The 22,271-nt window shown below is 37.1% G+C and overlaps 1 protein-coding gene and 1 pseudogene across 1 annotated transcript; both read right to left on the bottom strand.

The window, feature by feature from the left end:
• Positions 1-1,832: 1,832 nt before the first annotated feature.
• Positions 1,833-2,511, bottom strand: LOC143620636 (uncharacterized; annotated as a pseudogene).
• Positions 2,512-3,535: 1,024 nt separating this feature from the next.
• Positions 3,536-4,042, bottom strand: LOC143620634 (secreted RxLR effector protein 161-like). The gene has a single exon (XM_077092281.1). The coding sequence runs from the start codon at positions 4,040-4,042 to the stop codon at positions 3,536-3,538; it is 507 nt and encodes a 168-aa protein (XP_076948396.1).
• Between the last annotated feature and the right edge of the window lie 18,229 nt (positions 4,043-22,271).

Raw genomic sequence — 22,271 nt, 5'->3', positions numbered from 1 at the left:
TCTGCGGGACATGAGCGCATATGGGGTAAGAGGTATGCCATTTATGTGTTTGAAGGGCTCGGAATGGGTAAGACGGTCATCACGAGTAACCAACATTGCGGTGGTGATGTGATGGGAACGTCGCACACCAGTGACTTGAAGGGTTCGGCCACGTTTCGTAAGCACATACATTTGGTTTTATACGATTAATCATCGTTTGAAAAATCAAAACTTCATCCACGATAACACCTTGATACCACAAGCCTATGTACCCTTTGATATTAATATTTATTTATGATTACGTAATTAGAGAAAAGATATAATACAATAATTGTTTAACGTATATTAGGTACAAGAATACTTATATTCATGAAATAAATCCACGAAATCACATCACAAGATATCGAAATAATCAAGATATCCAATTAATCATTGGTTCACCGAAATAAATAGTTTTGGATCGTTATCGATCAATTTTTTACTTTTGTTTACGATAACTATTTTTGAGTGTTTTAGGTTTTTGGCTGAGCGTTTTAAGTTTTGGAGCGAAAACTTGTTAAGGACACACACATAGTAACAATCATTTTTGGTATATATATGAACATCTAATCGAACTCGAGAAAAGAAAGAAAAAAATTAAAAATAAATTCAGGATCTACATTAATCTAGCTAAATGAGACACCATCCCAAATGTGGTCATGTCGTTCACAAAATGTTATTAATCGTTTAACTGACGTCAAGTACTTTCGAGTTGTTTCATCGTTCATCACGTGGGCCACGCTGCTGGTGTGAATCTTTTCACGGGCTGAACGTTCGTGAATACCGACCATAGTAACACCAATGGGCCATGCCGAGTTTCCTATTGCAATTCTGATGTAATGATTCATTGCAGCCGAGTAATCTCGCTTCATGCAGCAGTTCACCACTAGCGTTAATGCTTGTCTAATATCATTATGCAGAACCTTCAATTTCAAATAAATAACACAATGTTAGTTTTATTATCATGTAAAGGCTTTTTAATTGGCTTGTAAACAAACATAACGAACACGAATAGAGACATGTTCATGTTCGCTTAGTTAACTTTAACCGAACACAAACAAGAACAATTTAACGAACAGATATTGTTTATGTTTGTTCATTAAGAAAATGAGCATGTTCGTGTTCATTTATGTTCGTTTATCAAATATCTAAACCAAAAATTCATGAATGTAAACTGACACAAACGAACATAATGAACACAAACGAACACGCCTAATACACAAAAAATCCACTAATGTCATTGGCTAACAAACACATCTACATAAACACATCCAAGTATCTAACTATGCATATTTAGTTATTTTAATAAAATTTATAAAATTACGTAGTTAATGAGTTACACGAACATACACAAATGGACATAAAAGCCCATAAATAAACAAACATAAACGAACATATATGAACGATCATTAAACAACGTTCACGAACATAATGAACGAAACATGTATTCGTCTTCGTTCGCTTAACTAAATGAACAAATTTCTTTAGATGTCCATTCGTTTATTAAGTAAAAGAACATATACGCCAACTACTTTTTAATAAACATTTTAACATGAAACTCATATTAAAAAATACCTTCTTCCTGCAGAAGTTGAAGAGAGGATATTCAAGTATCTATCTATATATCCATATTTAGTTAATTCATGTAAATGTATAAAATTACATAGTTAATGAGTTAAGCGAACATACACAAACTGACATAAATGAAAGCAGATAAACGAACATAAATGATCGAACCTATATGAACGATCATCAAAGAGCATTGATGATGAGCATATATAAACGAACAAAAATACGTGTTCATGTAGGTTCATTCAACACCATTTGTTTACATGCCTACTTTTTAATAACCATATTAACATGAAATTAATAACAGATAATACCTTCTTCTTGCACAAGTTGAATAGAGGATTCAAGCAGCTAACACACTGATTAAAATTCGCCAATGTTAACTTCCCGTTCGCAGTCTTCTTCTCCGCTTCCCCTCATCTCATCCAACTCATGCTTCCATTCACTCAACACCTTGTTAAAAAACACAACAATCTTATCCTCATCACACATCTCAAACAAATCATCCGTCTTCATATGTTTAAACCTCTCAATACCATCAACATCATCATGACCATTCGTTCGCCTCTCCGTCATATCACCATCATCAATCTCAAACAACGTTGTGCACGTTGCATGCACAACGTAATTTAAGCGATCCAACCGGTCACCATCACTCTCTGAAAACAATGTAACCGGTTGTTTTAATATCCGGAGCTGACGAATAACCTCATGTTTTGGTAGGTTTAGTTTTTGATCGTTGCCTCCGGATTCGGGTTTGGACATGGGTTTAATATCTTCTTGACGACGTCGTTTGTTTTCGATCTCTAAACGGTTGAAAACCTTACGTCCGGCCGTCTGTTCGGAGAGAGTTTGACGTTTGTTTAGCAACTCTTGCTTCAAGATATCCATGGTGATATGTATTAGGGTTTATGAGTTTTCGTTTATTTTGTGAACGTAATTAACACTGCCTATTTCATAATAATTTATAACAAAGAAACTTGACACCCAAGTAAAATTAACCTCACATTAATTAATCTAATATGACCGACTCACACAAATAAAATAAGCAAACTTACAAATTAACCCTTGATAAGATTAGTCACAATAATATGGCTTGTCCGAGGTAGGGGGTGTAAACTCTAGCTAGGCTCGTTTCGAACTCTTTTTATATAACTCGAGCTTGATTTTTTGTTATATATAAATTAATTTAATATGTGACTCAAAGACCCACACAATGAACCGGACTCCTAGTCGAAGTGCCAAGCCCATCAGTTGAAAAGAAAAAGAATTCAACAAGTGTAACATCATCAAAACATCCATATTAAGATAAATATACTAAAAATATAGTCACGGGTTATTCTCTCAAACAAGTATTTTTCCCATAAAGCACAAGTATAAGAAGATAACTAAGCAGAACTCAGAAGTAGCAGTTGCACCACTCAATTCCAGTTTCTGCATGTTTGTAGGCACATCAATCTGCCCAGCAATCTTGTCTTTGAAATTACTTACACTCTCAGACAACGACTCCACACTTATTCACTTTCCCTGGATACGACACACTGATACAAATTAGGGGGCGTTTGTAAAGAATTCAGTAGGTTTATTTTCTTGTCATCGAAAATACCCAAAGGGTATAAATACAAATTTATAAATAAAGAAAATATTACAAACAATAATCTCTTTATATACTCCCCCGCAAGTTGGAGCATGGAGATCACAAATGCCCAACTTGTCGAGTAGAAACCTTAATTGTCTAGAACCAAGAGCTTTTGTAAACAAGTCAGCAATCAGTTCCTTAGTATCAATGTGTAACGGCTCAATATCCCTCGACTCCACACGTTCTCTGACGAAGTAACAATCCATTTCGACATGCTTGTGCGTTCATGAAAGACTGGATTATTTGCTATGTGTTTAACATCCATATTATCACATTGTGTCGGACCGGTCTCGGAGACATGCAAATGTTTCAAGAGCCAACGAACCCATAAAACTTCACTAACTGTCGATGCCATAGCCCGATATTCAGCTTCAGCGGAAGACCAAGAAACAACAGATTGCCTTGTGATTTCCAAGAAATAGGAGCCCCTCCTAGAAGTAAAACATAACTGGTTAGTGATCGTCTTGTATCTTGACATCCAAGCCAATCTGAATCGGTATAGCCAATGAGATTCACCCCACCACTATTTGGAAGTAAAATACCTTGACCAGGAGTGGACTTCAAGTATTTGAGAACTCTTATAGTTGCTTCCATATGATTCTGTCGAGGATTGGCAACGAAGTGACTAAGAACGTTGACAGAATAAGTAATGTTGGGTCTAGTGGCTTGTAAATAGAGAAGCCGACCCACTAGTCTTCTATACTTTCCAGCATCAACACGGACTTCTTCATCGTCCCTACCAAGTTTGGTGTTTTGTTCCATAGAAAAAGCACTTGGTTTACAACCTAGCATACCACTATCTTCCAAGATGTCCATCACATACTTTCTTTGACTGAGAACAAGGTCATCTTTTGTTCGTGTTACTTCAATTCCTAGAAAATATTTCAGAGAACTGAGGTCTTTGATACTGAATTTTCTATCAAGAAAACTCTTTGTTTCTTCAATTTTCTTTAAGTTACCTATTATGATCACATCATCCACTTAAATAAGAGCCGCCATGAAGGTACTTTCTATTTTAAATATAAAAAGTGAGTGATCAGGTTTAGATTGTTCAAAGCCAAACTCCTGGATGCCTGTTTTGGCCCATATAGGGATTTCTTTAACTTGCAAACCTTTGTTTCCTTCCCTTTGTCAAAACCTTGTGGGATCTTCATATAAATTTCTTCATCCAAGTCACCATGCAAAAATGCAATATTGACATCCAATTGATGAATTATCTAGTTCTTCTTTACTGCAACTGCCAAGAGTGTACGAACGGTGACAAGTTTTGCCACTAGGGCAAAGGTTTCATGGAAGTCAATTCCTTTCATTTGAGTAAAACCCTTTGCCACCAACCTTGATTTGTATCTTTCTATCTCTCATTTTGGTTTGTATTTTAATTTGTACACCCACTTTGAATCTATGGCTTGTTTTCCCTTTGGTAGATTCTCAAGGGTCCACGTGCCATTAGTATCAAGTGCTTGTATTTCTTTCTTCATTGCCTCTCTCCAATTTTCATTCTGCACTGCTTGCTTAAAAGTCTTTGGCTCATCATTTGAACTAATGGCCGTTAAAAAAGCTCTATGCGAATCAGAAAATTTATCATAAGAAATAAAGTTGGCAATAGGGTATACCGTTGAGGATTGTTGATTGGACTCGGGTGAAACTTGATCAATGGACGGTGAGAGATTCACAATATAATCATTGAGTCAAGCAAGAAGAGTTCTACTTGCTTTTCCCTGATTGGCTCTTCATGTTCTATTTCTTTACGGGTCAAGGGTTTGGTAACATTAGTCGGCCCAATATTTTCAGTTTGGGCAATAGGCTCTTCCACTTTGACCGACTCTTCGTTTTGTGGCGAAATTACCACTATTTGTATTAATTTTGCATGACAACATTACCTTCATGCGTATTCTCCTCCACATCATTATTTTGATTGTCAAATTTTGGCTCATTTTCTTCAAGTGTATTACTCGTGTTTTCGTGCTGGTTTTGATCATCATAATACCCTGTTGGAAATTCAAAAATTATTTATGGTTCCTATCTTCCCAATGGCCAACGAGTGAGTCATGAGGAAATATGTTTTCAACAAACCTCACGTCTCTAGACACTATTATATTTTCATTCTTTACATCATAAATCTTGTAATCCTTGGTACCCCGTGGATAACCCAAAAATATTCCAGGTCTCCCCCGTTCCTCAAACTTATCACCACTCGTTTCAGTGCTACGATAATATGCAAGGCACCCAAAAATCTTGAAACCTTCATAATCGGGTTTTTGCCCATAAACAATCTCATAAGGAGTCTTATTTTCAATAACTTCTGATGGAAGTCGGTTTATAATATAGGTTGTCGTCATTATGCATTCTCCCCAAAAACGTGTAAGCAACTTAACTTCAAATTTCAAAGCTCTTGCAGTTTCGAGGAGATGACGGTGTTTTCGCTCCATAACTCCGTTTTGTTGCGGGGTATGTGGGCAGGTGGTCTCTAGAAGAATACCATGCTCTGTGTAAAAATTGATCATTTTGTTTGAGGTAAATTCACCTCCATTGTCACTTCTAATTCTTTTGACAGTTTTATCCAACTATGTGTTAATCATTTTGTAAAAAGCAGTCACACAATTACCCGCTTCTGACTTGTGTTTTAAGAGGAACACCCAAACAAACCGACTAAAATCATCAACTATGGTTAACAAATAGTTGGCACCTGTGAGTGATGGAGTTCTATACCTTCCCAAATATCACAATGTAAAAGCTCAAAACAACTTTGGGTTTTTATTGCACTAATTAGAAAAGGTAATATAGTAAATTTAGCTCTACTACAAGAATCACAAAACGTACCATTTGTTCCCATAGAGTCATTCTTAACAAAATCCAAATGAAAAAGTTGTCCATGCGAAGCATGTCCAAGACGCTTATGTCATAAATCGCTAATAATGGCCATTGCTTTTCTCTCGCTTCCCACTATACTCATATGATAAATTGTTTGCATTTATCCGCCCCGATCAACTTCCTCGAGTTTTAGGCATGCATAATGATGTGCCCAAATTTATACACTTTTGGTGGGAATTAATGGAAAATATATACTTATATATTGAATTAATGGAAAATATATACTTATATATTGAATTGTGAATTTCCAGGGTTTGTGAGGGTTTGTTGGTGAATTGTGGAATTTTTTGAGGGCTACGGAAGGATATTGAACAAACAAGAGAAGACATGATCATGTCTTTCAAATGACATTTCAAATGACATGATTATGTTATTACTACAACCCTTAACAAACAAGAGAAGACGTGATCATGTCTTTCAAATGACATGATCATGTACTTTCTTGGCAAACCAGCTAGCTACAGCCCTTTTCTTAAAAAAAAAAAGTCGTGGATCCATATTCAGCATTAGGCCATTGCATACAATACACTGTTGACTACTCTTTTAACCTTTAGGCACTAGTGTATATTCCTTGAACATGAGGTATTAAGTACAGAGATACCAAAGAGCCAATATGATCATGCTAATAAACAAACATGACCATGTCATAATCACCATGTCTTTGTAATAACATGATCATGTTACCCCTTTCTACAGAAAGTCGCACCTTTGCCTTTTTCTTGAAGAATTCATGAATACCAAATCTAGCTTATGTCCAGTTGTATTCCCATGCCTAGTAACTTCAATCAAAAGGGAATAGTTTTCTTGGATACCAAAGAACCAATCAGAGGCTTAGATTTACATATTGCTTGAACATGATCATGTGTCTCTACAAACATGATCATGTCTCACTTTTGACAATAAAAGGAGCCGTTCACATAACAGAGAAGAGTTTTAACCCACTTTTTCTAACTCTGGTGATTTCAACTCATTTTGCAAGCATCTTGTTAGGCTTCCACCATCCTTAAGATCCTTCTTTCCAATCTTCAATCTTTGTTTGATCTTAGTTTGCATTTCCTTGTTCTTGAACATGTTTTGTAAGCTTATTTCTAGTTTGATTGTAGTTGTATTAAGCTGTATGGGCTAATTAATTTTGCTATCTAGACAATGTTGAAACTCTTGCTAATGTGATATATTATCTATGCATGATTTTGGTAAATTGGTGATCATTCAAGAATATGGTTGAATTTGTAAGTTAATATTGATGGTGTTCATACTTGTTAGAGTTGCATGATCTTGTTAGTTTTACAAATATTTTGGCATTCATGTTGTAAAACTATGTTCTAGATGTTTGTTTGTAAACTTTGAATTTTCATTTTTTCTTTGTTTACATTACTAAGTTAGGAATGACTAATAAAGATTAACTTGATTATAATATTATTGATGAGTATGGAACCCTACACTTAATATTGGAAAATTGATGAGTGTTGTTATGATTCTTGACTTGGTGATGACTTTCTAGTTAAAGTTTCATAAGTTGATATTAATTTCATGAGTTTGGCTACTTTAGTGTAATTTTAGGTGGTTAGAATGTTGTTCATGTTAGCTTTCCTTTGATTATGAGACTTTGTTGTTTGGACAAACAAGTTAGTCTATGTTTATCTCTTGATTGAAAACCCTTCATGATGATTATTTGCTAGTATTAGGTTGCTTGATTGTAATCTACTATTTATGTTTGGATTCATGATGTTTTACCATATCATTGCTATTTTATCATATTAGTAGAGTGGATTCATGTCTAGATAGTTTGTTGGATTGATTGTATTCTTGTGTTTTTACTTGCTTATTTTCATTGTATGCTAGTTTAGTTAATTAAAATTCAAAGTGAGATTTACTTGTTCGGTTGACCATCTACAAAGATTTAGTACTAGAAAGTTGTCGTGTCCATGGATTGATACTCGATTCTTGCCAACACTTTATTACAAACGATAGGTACACTTGTCTTTCGTGTGTGGTTTAGTTGTAGGTGAAAACCTATTTTAAAACCCGATTTCTGTAGAACTTTTATTAACATTTATATATATATATATATATATATATTCACACACATCACATAACACAAAATTCGGGGGGAAATGTTACAGCACACTGCAAATTATTCGTCAAACGACTAACAGATAAGAGATTGCAAGTAAACGTTAGGACGTGTAAAACATTATTAATACATATCCCATCGGGTAGGATGCATGACCCTCTTCCTTCCATTGGAATAGATGAACCATTGGGTATAGTAATGGGCAATTCACATGTGTTTTTTAAATCGTTATTAAACCAATCGAGCCTGTGAGTTATATGATCAGTAGCACCTGAATCCACAATCCACTTGCTAATAGTGTCAAGTTTACCTTCCATGTTGGCGATGGGTGGGACCTTGCTTTTAACCGGGGCGCCTTTAGCAACAAACATTCCCAGAAATTAATTGTTGGTACTTTTGTTGTTCAAACCTGGAATAGGGTTTTTCTCGGCTTCCACACAAGCCACTTCTGCCATAGTTTTTCCTATCTTTATTGACATGCTCAATTTTAACGGATTTCCGATGTCGTGTTTCACCCTTCTGTTTTTTTAATTATATTTCTTCAATTTGAATACTCCAAAATAGCATTCCAAGAAAAGGACAAATATTGACAGTACCCACAACTGAATTCACCAACTTCTTAATTGCCTTTGAAAGAAGCTTCGTCAGACCCTTTTCCCTTTCTTGTCCCTTCTTTCTTTCTTTTTTTAATCAAATAAGGGCTTGTGATGGAGGAAATAATAATCTCCTTCTATAGATTATGAGTGGTGGAGGTTGTTTCAAGAGATAACTACGATTATGGTTGCAAAGGATGACAGTTGTATGTGGTGACAGCAACCGTGTTGAACGACAGCGGCTGATGTGGTTGTTTTTAGGGTTTGGGTTGGCTCGAGCGGTAGGGAACCCGCTCTGATACCATAAAGAATTCAGTCGGTTTATTTTCTTGTCATCAAAAAATACCCAAAGGGTGTAAATACAAATTTATAAATAAAGAAAATATTACAAACAATAATCTCTTTCTATAGTTTGGCCTAGCTTTTTTAGCTTTTTTTTTATAAAAATAAGCTTAACTTGGTGTTTGGTTTAGCTTTTTAGCTTATGCTTATAAGCTTATATAAGCTAATTTGAAGAATGTTTTTTAGCTTATTTGAAGAAGCTTATTTGTTTAAGGAAATTACTCATTTGCCTTTAAATGGCGATGGATTAATAATATTGAAGCAACTTATTACTAAAACAAGCTAAAGAATGATGGATTTAACAACTTATTAAGACGTACAATCAATTTGTAGAATATAAGCTAATCTTAAAAAGAGCTTATCAAATAATATAAAATAAGCTATAAGCTACTTTAAAATATAAGCATAAGCTAAAAAATAAAAGCTAGGCCAAACACCCCCTTAAACACGAATCTTAAAGGAAACAGAAATATGATTTTGAAAACAAAAGGCTTAATTATCGATACTGAGCCAAGAACTCATCCTCGGGGACAAGCAAAGAACCATCAAGTCGTTGCCTCTTTGGTTCAACTTCTTCAGGCACGGGCGGTGGAGGTTGGGGCGGGGGTGATCCAGGTGGTGTGACAGGTGGTGTCGAGTCAAAAGACATGTTCGGAAATAGAGAATTATGTAGTTGCTCCAACTCCTAATCGACGCTTTCAATCTTTGCTTTAACCGCATTAAAGAACTCTTCAGCCATGGGCCTTAAAAGATCGGGACGTGTCCGAGCAAGCCAATCGATGATTATAAAATTCTGGCCATCTTGGCCAGTGTGGCGTCTCTAACCTTGGCAAACCATTTCTCCTTTTCTTCTTGTAACATCCTAAATTTCGTATTTAATAAAAGAAAGTCGCGTTTAGTTATTGGGCCTAAATAATTAGTTAGTATTAATAAAGATCATGGACTTGGACTAATTAAGATGGATTAAAGGGAATGAGTCTTAGGTCCATGGGCTTTAAGGGATATAAATATCCCCTAAACCAACCTAAAACCCTAAACCCTCATTCATTTCCATCTTATTCTCTACACACTCAAAACACACGCACACACCCTACACCACCATAAACCTTACGGCCGAGAGGGAAAGAGGGAACACGAGATCGAGCGAACATCCGTTTGTGGTAGATCTTTGCTATACGAGACATTCACAAAGATCTAGAGTCCATAAGCAAGCTAACCGAGACCGAAAGGTAAGCCGTTTTACTTTAAAGTTTACGTTTTTAGTAACGTTTAACCTTGAAACTTAGAACGGGTATAGATTGGATACATATGAAACGTAAAGTTGCGAACTTGATGCTAAAACGAACTCATTAGACCTACAAACATGTGCGGCTCGTGTACAATGAACCATAGATCTAGTAGTAAACGTTTAAGCCTTAAAGATTCCATGCTGTATGCTGTTGCGTGTTAAGTTTTATCCGAAAATGAACATAAGAATGTTTACGGGTTTGGTTAAACTTGCATTCAAAGATTTCGTGATGAAACGATGATGATTATGGGGTTTGGGGACGAACAGTAGGCCGCAACTGGATAACTTCACCTAAGGCCAAGTTCGCTGCCAAGGTTAACTTCGCCTAAGGCCAAGTTCGCCAAGCCTAACTTCGCCTGGCTTAAGTTCGCTATCAGCTAAGTTCGCCCTATATGTTCACTTCCTAGTTAACTTCGCTAGATACATAAGTTCGCTGGTTATATAAGTACGCTGCTATATAACTTCGCCCAAAGCTAAGTTCGCTTAAGGTTTAACTTCGCCAAGTTAACTTCACCTAAAGTTAAGTTCGCTTAGAAAATGAATTAAAATCCTAACGAAAAATGTGTTAAGACAGTTAATGTTAATACACTTACCTTAAATGGTAAGTGTATGTTTTATTGACGATTGTGATAGTTATGTATGTATGCTTGACCGTACGTGAACGACCTTCGGGTATTGCACGTATTATTAAGGTAAGTATAGTATAGTATGTATGAAATGTGTATGTGAATTATGTTGTGTATGGTATTAATTGCACGGATATGATAATGAAAGGTAAGGTAGGGTAAGGATAAAGGGTTGCATACCCTAATAATATATACGAAGGATAAAGGGTTGCATACCCTAATAATATATGCGAATGTTAAAGGGTTGCAGACTCTTCTAAATTCTGCGAAGGTTAAAGGGTTGCATACCCTAATAATATATGCGAATGTTAAAAGGGTTGCATACCCTAATAATATATGCGAAGGTTATAGGGCGTAATGCTCTTTAAAACGTAAGGTAAGTTTATGAAAGAAAGAAAGTGCGAAGGTAAGTAAGTATATTATAAACGTAAGTATGAAAGTATGTAGTTATGGATGTATTGTATGTGATTAACTAGAACTCACTCAGCGTAGCTGAGTTTTAGTATGCACGCAGGTGAGTAGAATGAGGCAGCTTGCATGAGGGGAGGCACATGGCATGATCTTGGAGAAGCTGGCATCTCGAGAAATGTTATGTTATTTCAAAAGACAAAGTTTTAGGTTTAAATAATTTGAATGCTCGATAAGACAAGAATTATGGTTATGGAATGTAATGGTTTGAATGTTTTTAATGTTCCGCGAATGTTTTAATTAACTCTGATATTTAAGAACTGCGTTTATGAGTAAATCCAACACCAAAGTAGGGCTACCGGTGACGGGGCCTTACACTTCTTTATACGTGGGGTCTTGCATATGTTGAGATATCTCGTTGACCGGAATCAGTTGGCCGGTAAACGGTGAAACAACTTCAGTGGCAGGCCTTAGACTAAACCTTTCAATCTCTTGCTTGACTTGTTTACAAAACTCATCCTCATCGGTCCCAAAAACACCCGAGCGTCTCTCAGCAAACAAAACAATAGTTTGTTTTTACATGATGACGGTTTTTCAGTATCACTTTGATCTTTAGCTTTCCAGATCATGGTTTGAAATTCGTTTTAGTTACCGTTTTCTTATTTATTTTAGAATTTTGGCATATTTTAATGCAAATGATTGATGTATATTTGGGCTTTCTTTTTCAGATTTTGAATATCAATATGTGTTGTCAGTTCGTTTTACTGAATATTAGGCAAAATGTTTACAACTGCCACAACATCGGCTGAAAATTATACATAAAATCTTTGAATTACAAGAGCATAAAAGCATGCAACGCGAGGTAATGGCACCGCTATATTCTCATCATTTATATGCCAATTTAGTTATATTTTTTTGGATATCATTTGCTGACGGAATCAATTATCGGTTACCATTGTATTTAGATTTGGAAAAAGAAAGGTATGTCCAGTTGGATGTGCATAAACAGCTCATTTGCTTTTCATTGGATACTAGGGCTGAGCACGATTCGGTTCGGTTATTGGGTGAAACCTAAACCAAAACTTAAGTAGTCGGTTATTTTAGTTTCCTAACCGATTAGTTTTCGGTTACTCGGTTATTTGGTTACTCGGTTTTTGGTTATTTTCGGTTTCGGTTATTTTTTGTCACATTAAAAAAATTCAAAATCAAAAATGAACTACAATAATTATTCACATTCCATCTATAAGTCTTTAGTCATTATTATCCATGAATAAATTTCCAAATAGAAAAGATTAGAATAAGGTGTAATCGATTACCTTAACAAAGAATGTAAAGTGATAAATTGATGGATTTGAGTATGTAGAATACAAAAAAGGCATAATCGGTTCGGTTCGGTTTTATTCATTTTTTTAAATGGATAACCTAACCGAAACCGGAAAATCGGTTTTTCAAATAACTAATAAATTAACCTTCGGTTAATGCTTTGGTTCGGGTTTTTTTTTTGTTAGCCGGTTTCGATTCGGTTTATTCGGTTTTCTGCTCACCCCTATTGGATACCATCAAATTCATATTTAAATATTCACATCTTAAATTATTTTTTGTTTTTAAGTTTGACTTGGTTAACATCATCATTGGTATAGTTAAGCAATAATATAATGTCAGAGAGTTATTATGCTGGAACCCCAGTGGCCAGGCACAATGATCGTTAGTTCTCTGCCCTCCACTGAGGTCACAGGTTCGAACCGGAGGGCCGCCCGAGTTTTCTATTAGGGTGTATTAGTTGCAGATGGTTTCCCCCTTTGTAGTTGGTACAACAACTGTCAAGTGGCAGGTGGCCTGAAATTTTCTCGGGGAACGCCTAGTCAAACTCGGATGCCAAGCGTGGGCCCGGTTAAGACAACATAATCTTGGCCCGAGTGGGGCGGTTGGAGCTTCCGTATGGAAGCTGCGACGTTCCTGCATCGTTAAGAAAGTCGTCGTTCAAAAAAAATCTAAACAAGAAATAAAATTTAAAAATTATGCAGGTGTCCTTAAAAAATATAGATACGGATCGGTTCAGCCTGTGTACTACCGCACACAAAATTATTGTTTTGTTTTCAACTTCAAATGTTTTTGGGTCAATATGTGTGTATAAATGCAACAAAAATTGACACGGAAACAACAATTTCTCCTCTACAAGTTCAGGTTCATATCATATTTAGTTTAAAAAATAATATTCAGATCAATAGGTTTTTCGAGTAAAATGTGTGTGGGTTGAAACGACTTATGATTAGAATTAGTTCAGTCGAAAATAGTTGTTTTAAGAGAGTATCGAGTTGGCTCGGGTCAAAAAGGGTAATCAACATACTGACTTTGGGTCGAAACATGTTATTTAAATTATTGTATCTTTTAACTTAAATGACAAATTACACAAAAAAAATGTTATGATAAATGAGTTTTTGAGTAAAATGAGTTTGGGTCAAAACAATTATAATAAGAATGGATTCAGGTAAAAAACATGTTGTTTGAATCAACTTGTTGCTATAAATGACCTAATATTAACAATTAACAAACATCAAGGATTGAAAACATATCAAAATATGAGTTAGTTAAGGATGAATTTAAGTCTTAAGGTAAAAATAATCATTTGTTTAACTTTGAAGGAAGTTAAAATTGAAGCTTTGTATTACATGGGCAAATATGTATGTTTAATATTTTTATCAAAATTTTAAAGTTGATTAAAATTCTCCTTAGAGCTCTTCTTTGTGCAAGCGTGATTAGTTTTCAATATGTTGTTCTATAGCTTCTAACCTAAACACCCAAATTGGGTGTGTTTAGGTACACAAATTTATACTGATAATGTGATTAGTGTGTTTGGATTGTTACATCTTCAGTTTTAGAATGGGCAAGTTGCAAATGTTTTGCTTATTATGGTTTCATTACCAAACGGAGCTGTGTTTTTTTATCAGTTACATAATTATCAAATTATCATTTAGTGAATCGACATCTCATACCATCGTTACCATCAAGTCGAAACAAATTGTTTTAAAAGAATATCAAATTGGTTTGGGTAAAATGGGTCGGTCAAAGATAGTTATGATCGAGTTCCTGTCGAAACATGTTTTATGCTATAACATTATTTAACTTAAAAGACAAATTCGTTGTTCATGTTATTCTTAGTTTTTATGTTAATTTAAATCGACGGTTTAGGTGTTCATATTTAGTTCAAAAGAAGTACAAGTTAATGGTTATACGGATTATAAATGTAAAAGTTTGTTTATGATTATTATATATGATCCAACTTTTCACATATCATATACAAAATGTGTAAAGAAGTTTATTTATTCGTATTTCACTGTCATCCGCGAGTTCTAAAACTATAGATATATTGTTTCATTTTTTAATTTAGTAATAAAAACTCTATATTAACCCGTGTAATACACGGGCTAAAAGCTAGTGTTTTAATATATATAAGTTGTGATGATTAAAGAGTATAGGAATGACTTAAAGCATGAATCACCAAATCCTAATGTGCTTGTCTTCTATGGGTTAGATCGACCCAATGAGCCCGGTACTAAATTTTGACAATGTCAGTATATATAACCCATATAATATATAAATAAATTCCAAATAAATTAATTTTAGCTCTTGGATAATATTTTATCGGTTGTTTTAATTCAAAGTTTCATGTTTATTTTTGGAACGGCAACCTTCATTCAGAAACTAGAAATGCGCTAGAACCGACAAAATGACAAAATTCATGCAATTTGTTTTCAATTCAATAAATCTTTTTATCTTTGTATAAAACATGTGTTAGGGACATCTTATATTATAAGAGGTATCAAATTTGTTTCTCATTGTATAACATACTATGCATAAACTTTTTTTAAAAAAATTAAGGGTAATATTGTCTTTATAGCACAACATATGTACCTTCATAGTTTCTTAAATAATAGTTAAATTTTTAGTTCTCTAACTTTAATCAAATTTTGTTAATTTATAATATAGTTATATTTAACCCTTATTTAAAATAAACTACCCCACAACTTTTCTTTTAACGATTATAACTTTTTCACACATTTAATATATATTTTAGAAAAATATTTCATAAAAACAAGCATTTTATTATTTTTATTTTGAGTATGATATTGTTAGAGTTTGTTAGTTTTTTTTTAAAAAATAACATTTTACGTGATTACCGGTTAGTATACCGTCAGTGGGTCCAGTCGGGCGGTTCGACTATTGGGTCAAATAAATTAGAGTCAGAGTAGGTTAATACAAAAACTACTTAATTTGGTTTGGTCGGGATGGAATCAGGTCGAAATGGGACATGTCAAAATGGTATCGGGTTGGAACAAGTTTCGAGTTAAAACAATGTCTGGTCCAGAAGGGTTTAAGGTCAAAACAGGTTGGTTTGAAAAATGGTTTATTTTAAATTGTTGTACATTTTAGGCTCATTTGTGTGGATAACATTGTTTACACGTACCAGGCCGGATAAACGTGTGTCCAACACAAAGTAATGCGCGTAATCCAGCCTTGGTAAGAGCCTAACCCCACGTAACGCATGAGTAATCAGCGTGAGTTACACACGCGATGTCGGATGTTTAATGCATGTAACGTGCATTCGGGTGTCGGTTATGCGTGTTTAATTGTCAGTTACACACGTACTGACTTTGCACATATTACGCGTCCAATTTCTAATTACGAACATACCTTCATTGGGTTTGCTCACATACTCCAGTGTATCGCACGAACACTTTAGTACTTTACTAGTCACCATAAAAGTATGACCAGTAATTATTTGTATATATGTTTTTTTTATAAATCAACTTGTTAGTAAATTCAAAAACAATTATAACTGACAAGTAAGCACACAAACAATAATTCCCTTGCAGGAAGTGTTTATTAGTTATTAAAATATTATACAATTGAATTAATAGTTGGTAAACTTTTTATTTGGTTATATGGTAAAGTGAGTAAATGTGTAATGTATATGCTTCTGTGTGAGTCAATTAGCTTTATCTAAACTAACATTGATTGAGAAAGTGAAGATTTGTTTGGAATACTATAATGTTTTAACTTCGAATCTGATCTCAAACAGGTTTTAACGCAGTGAGCCTTAGTGATCTGGATTTTCTTGATATGGTGGGTTTGGACTATCTAACGTTGTCTTTAATAGCGGAAATCTGGAATCGCCTTTTGGTATTAGATTGCCCCGATAGCCTAGCTTTATTCCTTGGTCGTTCAATATAAAGATATATATCTATATGAAGAGAATGTGTTTAAATGCTTAAGTTTTTTCTTCTTTTTCTTTTCTTAAAAGACAACATCATGAGAAAACTCCTTGGTCAGACTTAAACCTGGTTAGCTTTTGTCTTAAGTGAGACTTGAACCCAAAAAACAACCCCCCTCCCCCCACCCCCATTTTATTATATTGAAGTCTTTGGTACATCACCAAACTTTTTTTTATTGTTTGGATCGGTTCTTATGAATATGAACAAATTACTAATTGCAAAATCACATATTTGCTACACAAATTTTAGTTTACAACTACTAGCTTGATTTAGTATCAAATGTATATATGTCTTACAACCAAATAGTCATTTGTTCTATTCTCAATTGAGACATAAGATAAAAAAAAAAGTACCTACACAGGATGCTTTTGTACCACTGTAACACATAAGGTGGAAAAAAAAAGTTGAAAATTTATTTTTTTTTTCAAATAAGATAAAACAAAAAATAACTACACAAGATGCTTTTCCGTGTTGTACCACTATACCAACCTACCTGGCCTAAAGAAGCTTTTTCAGTCGCTTCTTCGCCGAGTGGCCCAGGTCTAGTACAAGTGTTTTGTTTTCTGTTTTATCTGTGAGAAAATTCTCAAAATAAGCGTTTATGAAAACGTTTTTCAGGTTTTAAGTGTCATTTGAAAGAAATTCCTAAAATAGGTATTATAATCTAGTCGTGACGAGTAGTTTGTATAACCAATTAAAACTTGATACGTGTCTTTAAACTAACCATAGCGAGCAGATTACTAACCATTTACTCGTCACGACTAAATAAGTTTTATGCCTCGTAAACAACGCCCGAGTAATTTATAAGTTATTTGGTCGCGACGAGTAAATTGTAAGGTTAAACTAGTCGCAACAAGTTTACTAGTAATAAACTACTCGTGTAGGGAATGTAAACGAGGTAAAATAGTCGTCGCGACTAAAGGACTTATGAATTACTCGTGGGCGTTGATTACGGGGCATAAAACTTATTTAGTCGTGACGAGTAAATGGTTAGTAATCTGCTCGTTACAGTTAGTTTAAGGACACGTGGCAAATTTTAACTGGTCCTACAAACTACTCGTGTGTAATCATAAACTACTCGTCACGACTAGTTTATAATACCTATTTTGGGAATTCCTTACAACTGACACTTAAAACCTAAAAAACGTTTTCATAAACGCTTATTTTGAAAATTTTCCCTGTTCTATTTGTTTTTTGTTTTTACTTTTAAAACACAAATAAAATCGAGCTATTTTGGTATATTTATTGGTAAAAGGTTATCTAACTCTGTGATCATAGACAGCGCTTGTGACCTCGCATGTGGCCAGTTTCATAAAAAACTTACCACCCAGATACATACTATGGTAAGGCTCCTAGCAAAAAGAATGAAACTCGAATCGGCGACTGACATGGGGCTATTTTCGGACCGAATGGGCCTTTGGTTTTCTACTAAATGGTAGTTTAGCTGCTAAACTACGGCACCGTCTAAACCTATGTATCTACCTTTAGAATCTTTTTCTTAATTATGTTATTAGTTTATATATAAAAAATAATAAACCAAAATCAATCAAATAATAAAAGTATACAGTGTAATATGTAAACCATATGAAAATGAACTAATTTATTATAATATAATAAAAATAGATTATTAGATTAAAAGAAACATAAACTAATAAAAAATTATGATTGTATGTGTGAGCCAACGAGTTTTCTCGCATATTGTGGGTTACCTCCCAAGGGTAGTCTTCGAGTTGAGACAAGTGGGGCAGACTGATTTACGAGCTTCCCTTTGGGAGCGTGCCATCCCAGTCCCTCACGGCTCCGTATTCAAGGAATGAAGACATTCGGGTTGGTCAGTGGCCCGTTATTAATTCAAATTATCGTTAAAAATAGACTAATCAATGAATTAAAGCAAATGTACAAATATTTAAAACAAGATAAAACTACATGGTTGGTCCCTGCAGTTTGCAGATATTATACGTTTGATCTCAAACTTGATTTTAATAATTATAAACTTATTATTAATGTGGTATGAAACTACGAATGTATGAATTTTGTAACAATGGTGGTTCTTACTGGCTAACGCGGTTAAACTTTTCAGTTAAATTCGTATAAAATGGTTAAAGAATCCTCATTAATAATAATCAATCGGCGGGCCTCAGCCATGAGCCCATGACAGCGCACTATCGGGGTGGTTGAAATAGCAGTAGGTAGCTGAAGAGGTAGGTCCCAGCAGAGCCCAGTTGGACCCGCAAGACTCACCTTGAAGAGGGACGTCTGCGCAAAGACCAACTGCTTCCGCAGGACCCACCATGCTCAGAGATGAAGACCTTACGCGCAGTGCGCCAGCTGTTCCCGCAGGGAAAGCCTCCCAATGGTGAAGTACCCCGCTTGTTCCCGCAGCTGCGGATACAAGCCATCAGGGAAGGCTACCCGCACTAATAGCAAGGCTACACGCACAAGGCACTAACTCGATACTTCAGTAGTCACCTGAAGGAATGAGCATGGCGGGAACACTCCCGCCCAAATGAGCCAGTCCGTATGCTTCTGGAAGATCTTTTGTACTATACCTGCCAAGGTATGGGCAAAACAGACGATCTGACCAAAACAGCCCATGAACTAATCACAGGGTGACAGCTCACCGACAACAGTACGAGGAGGAGCACCCTCTAGTACTGTTTGTCACTATTAGCCGCTGCCTACTCACCAACCCTTACTATGGGACGTGCGTAGCCTACAGTTGGTGGAACAGTGCATAGCCGGCAGTAAAGGAACAGTATACAGCCGACCTTGTCACTATCGGCCGTAGCCTATCCACCAACCAGCATGGCTTGTGCGTAGCCCACTGTTGGTAGAACAGGAATACTATTCAGCCGGCTGTACCTTCTTGGAAACCTACCTTCGGCTATAAATACTCCAACACCTTGGAATGGTAAGGACATCATCTGGTATCTCCTTATCTTATCTTCTCTAGCAATCTCTTAATATAGACCTATATTCAGAGCAATCTAGTATGATTCTCACGCCGGAGGGTGGTCACAAGGAGGAACCCCCCCTTCTCAGTGACGAGCTTACGGTGTCTGTTTTGCAGGTCACCTGAAGAACAACTTTCTTTGCTGGACCTCATCCTCGTGGGAAACATTTATTTAACCCCCAGATTATCCGTAATCTGCCCAGGGTCGATTAGTGTTTCTTCATTGGCGCCATCCGTGCATAAAAGCTAGAACTAATTCTTAGTTTTTTCACAATTTCTGAAGAAATGGTTAACGTTACGCCGGTCCCAAAGCCAGTAAGTGACCAAGAAACCCCGGTAACCACAACCCCAGCAACTGGGGGGAACACCGGCGGTTATGCAAATTTTACGAACACTACCCCGGTTACCCAAGCCGGGACAAGTGCAGTAAACAATATTTCACTGGGGTTCACTGATGCCCAGTTGGAGAAACGGACGAGGGTCCCTCGCCAAACACTCGATCAAGTTAAGGCGTGGGCCGAAGCACGTCAGAAAGAGTTCCAAGCTGAGTTGGATGAACGCTTGCGTTCACTTTAACAGGCTGACGAATTCGGCAGTACTAGCCAACATCTCAACATGAACAGTGAGTGCGAGTACTCGGACGATGAGCGGGAAGAATCCGATACCGACGCAAACCCTCGCCATAAGGCAAAAGGGAAGCGTAAGGAAACGGACTTCCAACCGACAAGGAATTTTGGAGAAACCTTTAAACCAACGAACGCGGGGAGAAACCCACGTGACTTCTCCAAAACCTTTAGACCAACTGCTGCAAATGCAGGAAAGTCCAAGTTTGCAAGGGACATTGCGAAAGCAATCGCCCCGAGAAGTGCCAAACAAATGTCCAACATCGGCACTTATGATGGTCTATCCGACCCAGACGACCACTTGAACAGATTCATTGCGGGGGCAACCGTCAGTAACTGGACGGAACCCACGTGATGTTATATGTTCCAGATGACTCTGGTTGGAGCGGCCAGGGCATGGTTCGATCGTTTACCGGTCCACCACATCTATGATTGGGCGGACTTTCAGAACAAGTTCAGCCAACAGAGGAAATATACTGAAGAACAGTGGACGATCCTCAACTGCGTTAGAGAGGAGGATGAATCTTTACTAGACTTCATCACTCGCTTCAACTCCAAAAGCTGAGTCTGGGCAACATAAGTGAAGATCTTGTTCGCGCCGCTTTCATCCAGGGCGCCGAATACCCAGAGCTTATCCGCACATTGACGGGTAAGGACGGCATGCCATCCACATGGGATGCCATCATGACGGCGGCCAAGCGCTTTGCCGAGACGGAGAAGCAACTGGGAAGGGATCTTCCCCAGAGTACACACCTCTACACGCAAAGGACTAGAGAAAACAATGTTCGGATCGCCCGGCAGAACAAAAAGAGGAAGCTAGGTATTTGGCAGTCAAGGGTAAACTTTGACACCTCATCCAGCTCTCGCCCTCTTGTTGGCGGAAGGGATAACACACACCCTTCAAGCCGAAAACACCGGTGGACGCCACTCACCAAAAGCGTCACGGAGATATTTGCCACCGAAAAACTTCCATGGCCAAAAGCCCCAATGATCCGGCAGCGACCTAATGCGGATCAAAGCAAATCCTGTGACTTCCACGGGACAAAAGGTCATAGTACGGAGGAGTGTACATCCTTGAAGGATATTGTTGAAACATTCGTCAAGGATGGAAGACTTGCACACCTTGTGGCATCAATCAAGAAGGGAGGAAGGAATGATAACCGGTACAGAGGCAACGGACGAAAGCCCGTTGACATCAGCATCAACATGGTTCATGGCAACATCAGAGGAAGAAAAAGGCGAGCGACAGAACCATGCGCGTGGAAGGAAGCTGAGGTGCGCTTCCCGCGAGTGCCAGGAGGACCCAGCAAAGAAGGCCCTATCGTCATCAAAAGCCAGCTGGGGCACTACATCACTTCTCGCACTCTTGCTGACAACGGCGCCTCGTCAACGGTGATGTACAGGCAGTTCTTCGACAAGCTAGATGACGAAGACAAGGAACGCCTGGAAACGATCTACGCCTCGATGGAAGGGTTCGACGGCAGCACAAACACCCCCCTGGGTATCCTATCTTTCCCCGTCACTCTTACGGACGGGAATCACTCACGCACAGAAGACGTGGATTTTGTCGTGATGAGGAAGCCACACCACACATACGACATTCTCTTCGGAAGAGACGGGATGGCAAGATTCAACGCCGTGGTATCTTCAGTCCACGGCATGATGGGATGGCCAACAGCTGAGGGTATAGCGATGATCACCGGCATTCCCCAGGTATGCATCGCATCTGTCTCATCTAAACCCAAACCAAAGATGGCTAAACCAACCATCACCGAACCGGAAAGATGGGCCTTCAACGGCAAATACCCTGACCAGGCCGTTACCATAGGCCCAACAGTTGTTGATCCCACACGCACCTTACTCAAACGCTTACTACAGAAAAACGCTGACATCTTCGCGTGGACACCAGCTGACATGACTGGTGTACCCCGAAGTAAGGCAGAGCATAAGCTCAAGTGCGATCCAGCTGTTACGCCAGTCGTACAAAAGCGCAG

Source organism: Bidens hawaiensis, unplaced genomic scaffold (genome assembly GCF_021521415.1).
Source record: "Bidens hawaiensis isolate Kalapana, Puna unplaced genomic scaffold, B.hawaiensis_p1.1 tig00002631_1, whole genome shotgun sequence".
Taxonomy (NCBI): Eukaryota; Viridiplantae; Streptophyta; class Magnoliopsida; order Asterales; family Asteraceae; genus Bidens; species Bidens hawaiensis.
This window is presented reverse-complemented; position numbering and strand designations above follow the sequence as displayed.